Below are 17,467 nucleotides of genomic sequence, written 5' to 3' on the forward strand. Positions count from 1 at the left end.
TGGAGGATTTAGGATCCATTCTCAGAGGTGCAGTGGGAGATTTAGGCTGGGTGCATCTCAATATTCTAAAACGGTTTCCTCTCCTCATCTGCTTTCTTTTATCTTCATCTGCTCTGATCTGAATACATAGAAGCGGTGAAAGCGATACGGTGTGCACACACCAGGTATTTGCTTTCCCCTGTCTTTCCCTTCCATACTAGTGCAGCTGAATAAAGAGAAAGAGAAGGAGGGAGGAGGCTACATAGATGAGCGAGAGAGAGAGAGAGAGAGAGAGAGAGAGAGAGAGAGAGAGAGAGAGAGAGAGAGAGAGAGATTGAGGAAGAGCTTTAGTCAGCAGTACTTCTGCCCAGGGAAGATTTAGCCTGGAGAAAAATGGTGACTCCCCCACCACCCCATCCTTCTTCCTGTGTCCTTTCAAATTTCAGATTCAGCTGGAATTCTAAGAAAATATAGGCCAGTTACAGTAACAGCTGAGGTGATGCATGCAGTGTTACTGTACTGTGTATGTCCTGCTTAGCAATGGTAATCACTAATGAACACAGTGGTCTATTACCTGCATGTTATTAAGCTGGCTCTACAGTAAATCCGGAAGCCCCTAGAGATCCTACACTACCTCTGAAAACATTCAAAACAAGCCTTCTACTCAACATTGTTTTGGGATTACAATGGCCTAGACAGAAGTCTTCCTATACTTCCAATGCAGTTTGTTTTTCACAATCAATTAAGCATCAAGACAAATTGATTCAAGTTGCTCAGAACTAATGTATTGTTCTGATGTACTGATTCTCCCTCCCAGCAGGGGAGAGTCCTGGTCATTATCTCTGATCCCAGGTCTGTGCTAGTGCTGCTCATCGTCTCCCTGGGTTGCTCTTTAGCCTGGCTGGGCTGTACCAACACCTAGCTAGCTGCTCCCTGAATAATATAATGTGCCAATAATAGCCAGGGAGACCAACCATGATGCTGTGCGAACAATGAAATGCTGCTGAGCAGGACAGGGACTTCTCAGGAAGGAATATGAATTATAGGGAGAAGGACAGGAGCAGGAGAACAGTGTGTGTGTGTGTGTGGGGCGCAGTGGCCACTATCAGTCATCCGTTGTTAAGCTGCCAAAGCACACATACTGGAAGTACTCCATCACCGTCTAGGCCTCTCGCCGTTTATCTGACAGCATAACCTCTACCTCTGGGGCCTGACACCCTGCACTCAGGCTTAGACCCTGGGCCTATACACTGATCCTTAAGCCTAGGTTTCAGAATGGTTCCAGATAAACAAACTGGTGGGAATGAAATGGAACAAATCACATCCACTAGATTCCTAATTGATGTTCTAATTGATGAAAAGTTATCCTGGAAAGATCATATTACATTTGTCTGCAACAAAGTGATTAAATGTTGTTGGTATCATCATAAAGATTAGTGGTTTGGTTTATGAGGCTTGCTTCCTAACTCTTTACTATAGCTTAACTTACCCATATCTCATTTGCTGTAATATTGTCTGGGCCATTACATATGCCTCCTACCTACATATGCCACCTCCTCTAATTATCTGGTTCCATCTGCACCTTTGTTGAAGAAACTCAATATCTTGTCTATTTACGACATCAATGTACGCCAACTGTGCATTTTCATCGACAAATACTGATACCTCCCAGACAGTTTACCTAAATCCTTCAATGGAGTTTGACAGATTATTTCTGAAACCCATCTATATAACACAAAACATTGCGATAACCTTCACCCTCCCCACTGCCGCACCTCACATAGTCAATTATCTATCAGATACAGAGGTACCATACTCTGGAATCCTTATCTTCACATTGCAAAAACCTCACCCTCTTTCAATAACTTCAAGCTAAACTGGGGGTCAACCTGAAGAACCAGACTATTTAAACAAACATGTATTGTTTGTTTTTTGGGGGGTGGGTGATTGCTGATCAGTTCATTTGTACATTTATAATTAGTAGGTTTTGTTATCTGTTTTAACATCCCTTTTTTATATACGTACACAGTACCAGTCAAATGTTTGGACAAACCTACTCAATCAATGGTTTTTCTTTATTTTTGATATTTTGTACATTGTAGAATAATAGTGAAGACATCAAAACTATGAAATAAAACAAATGGAATCATGTAGTAACCAAAAAGTGTTAAACAAATCAAAATATATTATATATTTGAGATTCTTCTAAGTAGCCACCCTTTGCCTTGACGACAGCTTTGCACACTCTTGGCATTCTCTCAACCAGCTTCACCTGAAATGCTTGTCCAACAGTCTTGAAGGAGTTCCCACATATGCTGAGCACTTGTTGCCTGCTTTTCCTTCCCTCTGCGGTCCAACTCATCCCAAACCATCTCAATTGGGTTGAGTTTGGGTGATTGTGGAGGCCAGGTCATCTGATGCAGCACTCCATCACTCTCCTTCTTAGTCAAATAGCCCTTACACAGCCTGGAGGTGTATTGGGTCATTGTCCTGTTGAAAAACAAATGATAGTCCCACTAAGCGCAAACCAGATGGGATCTCAAATTTGGACTCAAGGACAGATTTCCACCTAGTCTAATGTCCATTGCTTGTGTTCCTTGGCCCAAGCAAGTCTCTTCTTCTTATTGGTGTCCTTTAGTAATGGTTTCTTTGCAGATTTCCACCTGGTCTAATGTCCATTGCTCGTGTTCCTTGGCCCAAGCAAGTCTCTTCTTATTATTGGTGTCCTTTAGTAATGGTTTCTTTGCAGAAATTCGACCATGAAGGCCTGATACACGCAGTTGATGTTGAGATGTGTCTGTTTCTTGAACTCTGTGAAGCATTTATTTGGGCTGCAATTTCTGAGGCTGGTAATTCTAATGAACTTATCCTCTGCAGCAGAGGTAACTCTGGGTCTTCCTTTCCTGTGGCGGTCCTCATGAGAGCCAGTTTCATCATAGCGCTTGAAGGTTTTTGCGACTGCACTTAAATAAACGTTCAAAGTTCTTGAAATTTTCCAGATTGACTGACCTTCATGTCTTAAAAGTAATGATGGACTGTCGTTTCTCTTTGTTTATTTGAGCTGTTCTTGCCATAATATGGAGTTGGTGTTTTAGCCAATTTTCCTTATTTTTTTTAATGTTTTAAATGGAACCTTTATTTAACGAGGCAAAGAGTTAAACCAACTCTCAGTTAAGAACAAATTCTAATTTACAATGACTGCCTACACCGACCAAACCCGGATGACGCTGGGCCAATTGTGCGCCGCCCTATGGGACTCCCAATCACGGCCGGTAGTGACGCCTCTAGCACTAAGATGCAGTGCCTTATACCGCTGCGCCACTCAGGATAGGACTATCTTCTGTATACCACCCCCAACTTGTCACAACACAAATTATTGATTCAAACGCATTAAGAAGGAAAGAAATTCTACAAATTAACAAGGCACACCTTTTAATTTAAAAGCCTTCCAGGTGACTACCTCATGAAGCTGGTTGAGAGAATGCAAAGCTGTCATCAAGGCAAAGGGTGGCTACTTTGAGGAATCTCAAATATAAAATATATTTTGATTTGTTTAACACTTTTTCGGTTACTACATGAATTCATATGTGATATTTCATATTTTTAATGTCTTCACTATTATTCTACAATGTAGAAAATAGTAAAATTAAAGAAAAACCCTGGAATGATTAGATGTGCCCAAACTTTTGACTAGTACTGTATATTGTAAATTGTTTTTTTGTGGTGTGGTTTTCATATAAGCCCTTGGGCTTCCAACCACACCTGCACACTTTTTTAAAAACGTTATTTTATCTGTATTGTTGTTTATCATTTATTTTCTTTGGTGCAATTTCTTTTAACCTAAACCTAGCATTATCCTCTGGCCTTGGCCCTGCTGAGAATGTATTGTTCTCCAACAGAGCAAAGCTCCAAGACAACAGAAACCAATTTTAAAAATCAGCTAAGACCCCGAATGAACTGATGTCAGCATCATGTAAACTAATGTCATCATCTTATAAACTAATTTCAGTATCATATAAACTAATTTCAGTATCATATAAACTAATTTCAGTATCATATAAACTAATATCATCATCTTATAAACTAATGTCATCATCTTATAAACTAATGTCAGCATCTTATAAACTAATATCATCATCTTATAAACTAATGTCATCATCTTATAAATTAAAGTCAGCATCTTATAAACTAATGTCAGCATCGTATAAACTAATGCCAGCATCATATAAACTAATGTCAGCATCATATAAACTAATGTCAGCATCTTATAAACTAATATCATCATCGAATAAACTAATATCATCATCTTATAAACTAATGTCATCATCTTATAAACTAATGTCAGCATCTTATAAACTAATGTCAGCATCTTATAAACTAATGTCAGCATCTTATAAACTAATGTCAGCATCTTATAAACTAATGTCAGCATCATATAAACTAATGTCAGCATCATATAAACTAATGTCAGCATCATATAAACTAATGTCAGCATCTTATAAACTAATGTCAGCATCGTATAAACTAATGCCAGCATCATATAAACTAATGGCAGCATCTTATAAACTAATGTCAGCATCTTATAAACTAATGTCAGCATCATATAAACTAATGTCAGCATCTTATAAACTAATGTCAGCATCTTATAAACTAATGTCAGCATCATATAAACTAATGTCAGCATCTTATAAACTAATGTCAGCATCTTATAAACTAATGTCAGTATCATATAAACTAATGTCAGCATCATATAAACTAATGTCAGCATCTTATAAACTAATGTCATCATCATATAAACTAATGTCAGCATCTTATAAACTAATGTCAGCATCTTATAAACTAATGTCAGTATCATATAAACTAATGTCAGCATCATATAAACTAATGTCAGCATCTTATAAACTAATGTCAGCATCTTATAAACTAATGTCAGCATCTTATAAACTAATGTCAGTATCATATAAACTAATGTCAGCATCTTATAAACTAATGTCAGTATCATATAAACTAATGTCAGCATCATATAAACTAATGTCAGCATCATATAAACTAATGTCAGCATCTTATAAACTAATGTCAGCATCTTATAAACTAATGTCAGCATCTTATAAACTAATGTCAGTATCATATAAACTAATGTCAGCATCATATAAACTAATGTCAGCATCTTATAAACTAATGTCATCATCATATAAACTAATGCCATCATCTTATAAACTAATGTCAGCATCTTATAAACTAATGTCAGTATCATATAAACTAATGTCAGCATCATATAAACTAATGTCAGCATCTTATAAACTAATGTCATCATCTTTATAAACTAATGTCAGCATCTTATAAACTAATGTCAGTATCATATAAACTAATGTCATCATCTTATAAACGAATGCCAGCATCTTATAAACTAATGTCAGTATCATATAAACTAATGCCAGCATCATATAAACTAATGTCAGCATCATATAAACTAATGTCAGCATCTTATAAACTAATGTCATCATCTTATAAACTAATGTCAGCATCTTATAAACTAATGTCAGTATCATATAAACTAATGTCAGCATCTTATAAACTAATGTCAGCATCTTATAAACTAATGTCAGCATCATATAAACTAATGTCAGCATCTTATAATCTAATGTCAGATAAAAAGAGACTACACAAACCAGCCGGGTGTTATGTTTTGAATTATTTTCCCATTAGGTTTTCTATTAGCCGAGAGATACCTCTATTCTGGGTCGTGTTCGGGAAGTGATTTGTTTGCGAAGTCGCCACGGCGATGGAAATCAATAACCTTTTAGCCATTCAGATTAATGAGAGGCAAATGTGCCCCCTCTCTCTCTCCTGTTTGTTTTACTGGGGCATGGAGCACTGCAATTAAGGAAGAGGTTGGAAAAACTGTGTGTTTGGCATACATGATAGATGACGGGGCCATTGCAGACAAACAATGTGATCACAATGTTTAGAGAGGTGTGCATTTCATACACAGACTGTAGAAGGCCAATAATAACATGTACACACATTCTCAACACAAGCTTTCACAAGTATTGTCTGCAGTTTATCATTATTAATAGTTAGCATAATAAGCATCATCAACACCACTGTCATATAGCCTACAGTAGCTTTGTTTGATGTATTGCAATATTGAGACTTTTGAAACAACTCTCGAAACAATTGCAACGTAATAAATAACTCTTAGACAATCTGAATGCAATCAAGTGCTGAGACTCTCTGCACAGATATCCACTGCATATAGCTGTCCATCCATCCACCCCTCCACTCCTCCATCCATCTATCTCTTGCAGCTGATAGGCTCGATCATCGGCCGGCAGGGCGCTAAGATCAATGAGATCAGGCAGATGTCGGGGGCTCAGATCAAGATTGGCAGCCAGCTAGAAGGGACCAGTGACCGTCACGTCACCATTACAGGCACACCAATCAGCATCAACCTGGCCCAGTACCTCATCACCTCCTGGTAAGGCCATTGGCCGATGCGATCCAGGCTAACCAATCAGTGCCGGGGGAGGGAGAGGGGATTCTGTTTCCATAACTGTTAAGGGCAAAGGTTAAACGTGATTTTTCTGTGTTTTATATATATTTCCACGCTATGAGGATTAATAGGGTGAAAATTGTGATATGCCCTTTTAGTGTAAGAGCTGTTTGTAAAACCGACTGAAATTTCTACCTGTTTTGATTGGGTAGAGTTTTGGCCTGCTTTGTGACATCACCAGGCGCTAAATTAGTTAAGAGACCAATAAGAAAGAGTTCCAAACCTCTCTGCCAATAACGGCTAGTTTTCAGTTTCCCCCTCTCCACTCAGACCACTCTCAGACAGTCCTAGCTAAATTATTGCTTGAGAAATTGTTATTTGCTAAGAATCTACACTGAACAAAAATATAAACGCAACATGTAAAGTGTTGGTCCCATGTTTCATGAGCTGAAATAAAAGATCCCAGAAGCTCAAAAGGCTCATTTCTCAAATTTTGTGCACAAATTTGTTTACCTCCCTGTTAGTGAGCATTTCTCCTTTGCTACGATAATCCATCCATCTGACAGGTGTGGCATATCAAGAGGCTGATTAAACAGCATGATCATTACACATTGCACCTTGTGCATCTTAATATGAAGATGGCGCCGAAGAACATGGCTGACGTTTTACATTCTCCCATCCAATTGTGCTGTTTTGTTAGTTTTTTTGCGTTTTATTTTTTCACTTATTGTGAACATAATGTTGCTGCTACCGTCTCTTATGACCGAAAATAACTTCTGGACATCAGAACAGCGATTACTCACTGCGGACTGGAAGAAACTGTTTCCTTTAATGAGTCCGACGAGAAGGATATCCTGCTTTCACTGGAACAGGCCCAGATCCCCGCCTTTTGTGTGAAGAAAAGACGCAGGAAAAGGGGCCGCAGATTGGGCAGCCTTCTGAGAATCCGTAGGCGAGTGAGTAAACTCCCACTGCCATCTGTTCTTCTTGCTAACGTGCAATTATTGGAAAATAAAATTGATGAGCTACGATTAAGATTATCCTACCAACGGGACATTAAAAACTGCAACATCTTATGTGCGATGTCTAATATTAAATAAGTCTTGAGGAATTGCTCCCCTGAGGTATAGTACCTTATGATAAGCCGTAGACCGCATTATCTACCAAGAGTTCTCATCTATATTATTTGTAGCCGTCTATTTACCACCACAGAACGAAGCTGGTACTAAGACCGCTCTCTACCAACTCTATAAGGCCATAAGCAAAGAAGAAAATGCTCACCCAGAAGCGGCGCTCCTAGTGGCCGGGGACTTTAATGCAGGCAAACTTAAATCAGACTACCAACATGTCACATGTGCAACCAGAGAAAAGAAAATCCTAGACCACCTTTACTCCACACACAAATCTGCAAATCTGACCATAATAATATCCTCCTGATTCCTGCTTACAAGCGAAAACTAAAGCAGGAAGTACCAGTGACTCGCTCAATACAGTAGTGGTCAGATGACGCGGATGCTACACTACAGGACTGTTTTGCTAGCACAGACTGGAATATGTTCCGTGATTCATCCAATGGCATTGAGGAGTGCACCACCTCAGTTATCGGCTTCATCAATAAGTGCATTGACGACGTTGTCCCCACAGTGACTGTACGTGCATACCCAAATCAGAAGTCATGGATTACAGGCAACATCTGCACGGAGCTAAAGGGTAGAGCTGCCGCTTTCAAGGAGCGGGAGACTAATCCGGACGCTTATAAGAAATCCCACTATGCCCTCAGATGAACCATCGAACAAGCAAAGCGGCAATACAGGATTAAGATTGAATCCTACTACACCGGCTCTGACGCTCGTCGGATGTAGCAGGGCTTGACAACTATTACAGACTACAAAGGGAAGCACAGCCGCGAGCTCCCCAGTGACACAAGCCTACCAGACGAGCTAAATGCCTTTTATGCTCGATTCGAGGCAAGCAACACTGAAGCATGCAGTGAGCATGCACGAGAGCACCAGCTGTTCTGGATGACTGTGTGATAACGCTCTCGGTAGCCGATGTGAACAAAAACAGGTCAACATTCACAAAGCCGCTGGGCCAGACGGATTATCAGGATGTGTACTCAAAGCATGTGCTGACCAACTGTCAAGTGTCTTCACTGACATTTTCAACCTCTCCCTGACCAAGTCTGTAATACCTACATGTTTCAAGCAGACCACCATAGTCCCTGTGTCCAAGGAAGTGAAGATAACCTGCCTAAATGATTACCGTCCCGTGGCACTCACGTCGGTAGCCATGAAGTGCTTTGAAAGGCTGGTCATGGCTCACATCAACAGCATTCTCCCGTACACCCTAGACCCACTCCAATTCGCATACCGCCCTAACAGATCCACAGATGACGCAATCTCAATCGCACTCCACACTGCCCTTTCTCACCTGGACAAAAGGAATACCTATGTGAGAATGCTGTTCATTGACTACAGCTCAGTGTTCAACACCATAGTGCCCACGAAGCTCATCACTAAGCTAAGGACTGAACACCTCCCTCTGCAACTGGATCCTGGACTTCCTGATGGGCTGCCCCCAGGTGGTAAGAGTAGGCAACAACACGTCTGACACGCTGATCCTTAACACTGCGGGCCTTAAGGGGTGTGTACTTAGTCCCCTCCTGTATTCCCTGTTCGCCCACAACTACGTGTCCAAACACGACTCCAACACCATCATTAAGTTTGCAGACGACACAACAGTGGTAGGCCTGATCACCGACAACGATGAGACAGCCTATAGGGAAGAGGTCAGAGAATTGACAGTGTGGTGCCATGACAACAACCTCTCCCTCAGTGTGAGCAAGACAAAGGAGCTGATCGTGGACTACAGGAAAAGGTGGGCCGAACAGACCCCCATTAACATCGACAGGGCTGTAGTGGAGCAGGTCGAGAGTTTCAAGTTCCTTGGTGTCCACATCACCAACAAACTATCATGGTCCAAACATACCAAGATAGTCGTGAAGAGGGCAAGACCAAACCTTTTCCCCCTCAGGAGACTGAAAAGATTTGGCATGGGTCCCTAGATCCTCAAAAGGTTCTACAGCTGCACCATCGAGAGCATCCTAACCGGTTGCATCACCGCCTGGTATGGCAACTGCTCGGCATCTGACCGTAAGGCCCTACAGAGGGTAGTGCGATCGGCCCAGTACATCACTGGGGCCAAGCTTCCTGCCATCCAGGACCTATAAAATAGGCAGTGTCAGAGGGGTGCCCATAAAATTGTCAGAGACTCCAGTCACCCAAGTTATAGACTGTTTTCTCTACTACTGCATGGTAAGCGGTACCGGAGTGCCAAGTCTAGGACCAAAAGGCTCTTCAACAGCTTCTACCCCAAAGCCATAAGAGACTGTTGAACAATTCATTAAAAAAATCGCCTCCGGACAATTTACATTGACCACCCCCCCACTGACTCGGTACCGGTGCCCCTTGTATATAGCCTCGTTATTGTTATTCTTATTGTGTTACTTTTTATTATTACTTTTTATTTTAGTCTAATTGGTAAATATTTTTTTTTAGCTCTTCTTGAAATGCACTGTTGGTTAAGGGCTTCTAAGTAAGCATTTCACGGTAAAGTCTACACTTGTTGTATTCGGCGCATGTGACAAAGAAAGTTTGATTTGATTTGAATAAAAGGCCACTCTAAAATGTGCAGTTTTGTCACACAACACAATTCCACAGATGTCTCAAGTTTTGAGGGAGCATGCAATTGGCATGCTGACTGCAATTGGCATGCTGACTGCAGGAATGTCTACCAGAGCTGTTGCCAGAGAATTTAATGTTAATTTCTCTACCATAAGCCACCACCAAAATTTGGCAGTACGTCCAACCAGCTTCACAACCACAGACCACGTGTATGGTGTCGTGGGCAAGCGGTTTGCTTTCTTCAACGTTGTGAACATAGTGGCCCATGGTGGTGGTGGGGTTGTGGTATCAGCAGGCATAAGCTACGGACAATGAACGCAATTGCATTTTATTGAATTTGAATGCACAGAGATACCGTGACGTGATCCTGAGGCCCACTGTCTTGCCGTTCATCCACTGCCATCGCCTCATGTTTCAGCATGATTATGCATGGCCCAATGTCACAAGGATCTGTGCACAATTCCTGGAAGCTGAAAATGTCCCAGTTCTTCCATGGCCCACATACTCAGACATATCACCCATTGAGCATGTTTGGGATGCTCTGGAATGTTGTATATGACAGCGTGTTCCAGTTCCCGCCAATATCCAGCAACTTTGCACAACCATTGAAGAGGAGTGGGAGAACATTTAACAGGCCACAATCAACAGCCTGATCAACTCTATGCAAAGGATATTTTGCGCTGCATGAGGCAAATGGTGGTCACACCAGATACTGACTGGTTTTCTGATCCACGCCCCTACCTTTTATTTAAGGTATCTGTGACCAACAGATGCATATCTGTATTCCCAGTCATGTGAAATCCATAGATTAGGGCCTAATTCATTTATTTCAATTGACTGATTTCCTTATATGAACTTTAACTCAGTAAAATCTTTGAAATTGTTGCATTGTTGCATGCAGTATTTTTTGGGTTCTTTTTTTACCATTTTAATTGAAAAAAATAACAGTACTTCATTGTTGCAACCATTGTTTATTTAGATAAAATGGCTGCATTGGACCTTTAAATAACATGGTGATATGCGGTAATGATGTCATTGTGCTCTTGTTCTGGTAATAATCCCTTAGAGAATTCATAGATCTGTATTGTATTGCAATGTATTGCATTGTACTGTATTCTATTCTATCGAAAGCCACTCGTCCTCTACTCTTCTCTCTCCATAGTTTAGAGACAGCTAAATCCACGGCCCAAGCAGCGTCCATGGCCTCCCCCAACATGGCTGACCTCAACATGGCCTTCACCCAGCCCGTCTCCCCGGCCTCCTCCCCCCACTCCGCCTCCACCCTGGCAGCCATGAGTGCCCTCTCCCCAACCCCCGTCATGGGCCACCCCTACGGCGTTCTGCCCTTTTCTAGCCTGCTAGGGGTCAAGTCTGTCCCCTTCCTGACTCTCTCTAGCCCCACGCCCCAGGTCGCTGTCACCGCAGCCCCCTCCCACACCACCCTGGCAGCCTACACTACCAAAATCTCCTCAGCCAACTGCATCAAGAAACCCGACAGACAGAAGTTCGCACCCTACTGATGCTACATGCTACACCAGGCTAGCCTCAGCCTTCTTCTGGAGGCTGAAATGAAGGACAGCTTTCTATAATGGCTCCATCTCCAGTTACACCCTATTCCCTACATAGTGCACTATATGGTGAATAGGGTGTCATGTCAGATGTTCATCCACTCACGCCATATCTGCTGCCAGAGATGGTCTTGACTTTATGATTCACCACATGGAAGAGAGGATAACTATCATAAGGTATACTATACATTACATATATAGATGATTTGTGAGTTCCCCATGAAATTATGGACTGCTTTCACCTCCACTTCATTGTACTGTTATTTATCACTAATAAAGGGCACAGTCCTAACTTGGGAAATGCACTAACTTGGATTTTCATGTAAATCATGCACTGATGTGATGGTATGTTTTTGTCTCTCAAGTTAGGAATAGGCCCAAAAGTATTTATCCTTCAGTAAGTTTATAAATTATACTCTGATGCGGATGGATGCTCACTGTATGATGCTTTTATACAATGTCTATGTTTGCTTCTTGAAGTTTTTAAGAAAATCTGTAAATGCTTGGGAGGAAAAAGATAAGTGTTTTCTGCTATAGGAATCTAATGTTGAGTGTTATGTTTGAAATGTGCAACTTGTTTTATTTATGTATATTGATTTGTTTATTAAACTTTTTTTTTTCTTGAAATGGCTGCAGGTTTGAGTCTCCCTTTAAATTTGACCTTTGTCCATTTTAAAGGGGAAATCTGCAACTTCTTTGTCGCCTGTGGACACGAGATGAAATGCTCAATCAATGAACGAGAACACACACACTCAAAATCAAATGTAAGCCAATCAGCGCGCTTCAAACATATTGCAGAATACATGAAACAACCCAAAGAGCGGTCTTTCTTTCTTTTAGAGATAAGTCATCTATTTGAAACCACAGTGAAGACTGCACTTGTAAAGCCACTTTGAAAATACACATCATATTAAAAGTGACGCAACACCAGTTCTCCTCCTGCCAGCTTATTTTTTATTTTCCCCTAGCTGTCACGAGCCGGTGGGTGGCACGTCATTCCAAATGGCAGGTTTTATGAGGGATGCTCTTCACATCATAGTGCTCTTTGTCCCCGAACAATAACTGCAGTGTGAGGCAGGCAGGCTCCTCCACAACCCCACTGGAGCAGAGGGCTCCGCCTGCATTCACAAATACAGGGCACACACACAGAGTTACTATATACACACACACTGTGTGCGCACACTCAGATGCTGAACTCACACACTGTGCGTAAACACACTGTGCGTAAACACACACATTCTGATACTGAACACACACACGCACTCAGACACTGTGTCCACACACACAAAACACACACACATGCTCAGATCCTACACACACACACACACACAGTAACTGACGCTCAGAGACGAGGGTAAGGGAGAGAGAGTATGGAAGATAAGGGAACATGCAGTGACAGCATCAACATGCACCACAGCATCGTAATCCTCTGGAGAGAAAGCCAGCATTATTTCCTTCCACTCTTAGAAGACCTCAGTGGGAACGACAGGAGGCCTTGACAGCGACGTGTCCTTGCTGTTGCCATAGATATTCACTTACATGTGGTCTCAGAGGCATGCAACAATATTACCCTTTCACCAGACTTTGACATCACAACAGCGGAATTTCTATGCTAAATATGCAAGGGTCGTTAGAGTTTTCAAATTCTGTCTCTTTACACCTCTGATATGAAGGAGCTTTTGTTAGTGTGGGCTGAGTTGCCTACTGTAGAAAAGGATATCTCCCTCCCTCTCTCTCTGTCTCTCCCTCCCTCTCCCTCGCTCTCTCTGTGTCTCTTTCTCTCCTCCTCTTTACTGCCTAATGCAGCTCCCTGAAAAAAGGTCCTAAAATATCCATGCCCTCAGTAGGGGTCTCTATACCTCCTGCATCTCTCTCGCTCTCCCTCTTTCTTCTCCCCCCTCTCTCTCTCTCCTCACTCAAACCCTCTTTATTTTCCTCTCTCTCATCCTCTTACTAAGATCTCTCACTGCACATAATTACACAAAACATCTATTCATACATACGCTGAAGGCAAAACATGATTATATTGTGTTATCTACAGTATCTAATGTTTATCAGACACGATTCTATCTTTGATTATGTTTACATCCCAACACTCTACATCATCAACAAATATTGAAAATGTATTTCATACAGTATACTCTGTACATTTGCCTAGATATGAATGAGAAAGCACAGGAGCAATACTTTCCCTCATACATTTGTGCCACCTGCAGGAACAAGTGCACATAGCACCATTGAATTCACTGTACCTTCTGCTACAGTACATAGCCTAATTCAGTTTGATCTCTCTCTCAAGCATTTGAAACAGCAATGCAAGTCCTAGTGAGAATTTCCAGGCAGTTTGTAGTGACCTTGAGTGGAAAGGCGTTTGTCATTTCCCTTTCATGTTCTAGGGTCTGCTATGGACCCAGAGGCCTGACGTGAACCCTCTCATGTCTGCTATAACACACACACACACACATACTTTCTTATGATGGCGCAACGCACACAGGCAGTATAGGTGGAACAGGAGGTTGGTAGCACCTTAATTGGGGAGGACGGGCTCGTGGTAATGGCACGAGTAAAATCAGTGGAATGGTGTCAAATGCATCAAACACATGGTTTGATACCATTCCATTTGCTCCGTTCCAGACATTATTATGAGCCGTCCTCCCCTCAGCAGCCTCCACTGATGGGTGGCTATAACCGCTGTGTAGTTGTTATCACAAAAGCATAACCACCACAAAATGGAATCATCATCACAAAAGCACCACCATCACAAAAATGGCATCATCATCACAAAAGCATCAATGACAGCTTTGCCTATTTATCAGAGACCTGACAGATTCTCCACTGTTCCTGCAAACACAAAGCATAGCAAACTTTAAAAGGTGAATGGAGTTGAGTAGCTAAGGACATTTCCACTAACATCTTGCTTTATGCAAAGCAAATTTTTTGCATGTCCAATAGGAGAGTTCCGATGTCGTTTTGCATAGGCTACTGGTCAGCTTGAACTTGAGACAGAGATCGGATGTACAACATTCATATACCACACCTTTACAAAGGCCTTAAATTACAGATAACGGGTTGCTGTTTCTGTTAGTCAATAGTCAATAAAAATGTTTTCCAAAATGATTATGGATAGCAGCTCTTATTAAGTTGCTGATTAAATTAAAGAATGTCATATGATGGAAACTTGTCCGCAACGACCCATTAAAGTATTACGTATACATTGATCTATAAGTCAGTTTTCCCCAATCTGTCCCTTGGAGACGCCTAGGGTTGCACATCTTTTTACCAACCCACCATGAGGCATGTAACTGGTTGAATCCAGTGTGCTAGTGCTGTGACATTGATTAGAGAGGCCTTAGCTGGTACTTCCTACATGTAAAGTGGCTGTCATTTTCCTTCTGTACTCATTGCATGGGAACAAGCTTAATAATCTTCCACTGAAGAAGAAAAGCTGGGCGCTTCTGTGTTAAAGTCGACCTGAGCATACACAAGTAGTTAGTAATTTCTAAATTAAACTATGTTCAGAATTATCCAATCTATATGTTGGAGTTCCAAATCAAATCAAATGTTATTTTTCACATGCCAAATAAAACAGGTGTAGACCTTACCGTAAAATTGTTACTTACTGTCACGCAAAAATTAGAATGCCCACCCTAATCACACCCTGACCTAACCAAATAGAGAAATAAATGGATCTCTAAGGTCAGGGCGTGATAGTAGTACCCCCCCCCCCCCCCCCCCCCCAAAGGTGCGGGACGTCGACCCCGCTCCGCTCGCGGATCCGCCAGCTGACTCTGGTGCGGGGATCGTTGCCGGAAGCTCCGGACCGTGGATCGTCGCCAGAGACTCCGGACCGTGGATCGTCACCGGAGGAACCGGGCCGTGGATCGTCGCCGGAGGAAACGGACCGTGGATCGTCGCCGGAAGCTCCGGACCGTGGATCGTCGCCGGGGACTCCGGACCGTAGATCGTCGTCGGAAGCTCCGGATCATGGATCGTCGCCGGAGGAACCGGACCGTGGATCGTCGCCGGAGGAACCGTACCGTGGATCGTCGCCGGAAGCTCCGGACCGTGGATCGTCACCGGGGACTCCGGACCGTAGATCGTCGCCGGGGACTCCGGACCGTAGATCGTCGCCGGGGACTCCGGACCGTAGATCGTCGCCGGGGACTCCGGACCGTAGATCGTCGCCGGGGACTCCGGACCGTAGATCGTCGCCGGGGACTCCGGACCGTAGATCGTCACCGGGGACTCCGGACCGTAGATCGTCGCCGGAGACTCCGGACCGTAGATCGTCGCCGGAGACTCCGGATTGGGAACCCTCGCTGAAGGCTCCGGACTGGGAACGGTCGCTGGAGGCTCCGGACCTTGGATTGTCTCTGGAGGCTCTGGGCCATGGATCATCACTGGAGGCTCCGGGCCATGGATCCTCACTGGAAGCTTCGGGCCATGGATCTTCACTGGAGGCTCAGGGCCATGGATCATCACTGGAGGCTCTGGGCCATGGATCATCACTGGAGGCTCCGGGCCATGGATCCTCACTGGAAGCTTCGGGCCATGGATCTTCACTGGAGGCTCAGGGCCATGGATCATCACTGGAGGCTCAGGGCCATGGATCATCACTGGAGGCTTCGGGCCACAGACCGTCGCTGGAGGCTCTGGACTGCAGACTGTCGCTGGAGACCTGGTGCGTGGAGCTGGCACAGGACGTACCGGGCTGGGGAGACGCACAGGAGGCCTGGAGCGTGGAGCCGGCACAGGATGTACTGGACCGTGGAGGTGCACTGGAGTTCTGGAGCGTAGAGCTGGCACAACGCGTCCTGGACAAATGACCACCTTCGCAAGGCAAGTGCGGGGAGCTGGCATAGGACGCACTGGGCTGTGAAGGCGCACTGGGAACACAGTGCGTAGAGCCGGCGCAGGATATACTGGACCCTGAAGGCGTACTGGAGACCAGGAGCGCTGAGCCGGCACAACCCGTCCTGGACAGATACGCACTTTAGCACGACAAGTGCGGGGAGCTGGCACAGAATGCACCGGGCTGTAGAGGCGAACTGGAAACATGGTGCGTAGAACCGGAAAACATGGCACCTGAACGGTGACCAACTCCACATGGTGAGTACAGGGAGTTGGTTCTGGTTCCCACCTTGGCTCTGCCAACCACCCCGTGTGCCCCCCCAAAACAATTTTCTTGAGGCTGCCTCTCGGGCTTCCGTCATGCCGCGAACCCCGGTCTCGTTGTTGTTGCTCCTTCGCTGCCTCCGCCTGCTTCCATGGCAGGCTTCTGTCTCCTGACATAATCTCGTCCCACGTCCAAGATGTCCTCCACTCCTGGCTTTCCTCCCAGGCCCAGGATCCCTGCTCCTCCTGGGCACGCTGCTTGGTCCGTGGGTGGTGGGATCTTCTGTCACGCTTGTTGAAATGAGTCGACCAAGGCGCAACACGCATAGAGTTCCACATTATATTTAATAATGAAACTTACAACCAAAACAACAAAGAATATAACAAACGTGCAGTATTGCAGTGCTTAAGTGTTTTGTCTGCACCAGCTAGGACTGTGACGGTTAGTTCGTTTGTTATTTTGTATAGTGTCTAGGTCTAACGTCTAGGTCTAACGTGCCTCCAGTTCCGGCACCACGCACCAAGCCTCCTGTGCGTCTCCAGAGCCCTGTACGCACTGTTCCTTCTCCCCGCACTCGCCCTGAGGTGCGTGCCCTCAGCCCGGTACCTCCAGTTCCGGTACCACGCAC

General features: G+C 43.8%; 1 protein-coding gene across 1 annotated transcript in view; it reads left to right on the forward strand.

The window, feature by feature from the left end:
• The window catches only part of LOC120061366 (poly(rC)-binding protein 4-like), a 68,124-nt gene extending 55,770 nt beyond the window's left edge, over positions 1–12,354 (forward strand). Inside the window, exons 13-14 of the mRNA XM_039011131.1 lie at positions 6,288–6,457; positions 11,318–12,354. Coding sequence (XP_038867059.1) covers positions 6,288–6,457; positions 11,318–11,675 — 528 coding nt within the window. The 3' untranslated portion in view covers positions 11,676–12,354. The remainder of the gene's footprint in view (positions 1–6,287; positions 6,458–11,317) is intronic.
• Positions 12,355–17,467: the final 5,113 nt, after the last annotated feature.

Source organism: Salvelinus namaycush, chromosome 16, assembly GCF_016432855.1.
Source record: "Salvelinus namaycush isolate Seneca chromosome 16, SaNama_1.0, whole genome shotgun sequence".
Classification (NCBI taxonomy): domain Eukaryota; kingdom Metazoa; phylum Chordata; class Actinopteri; order Salmoniformes; family Salmonidae; genus Salvelinus; species Salvelinus namaycush.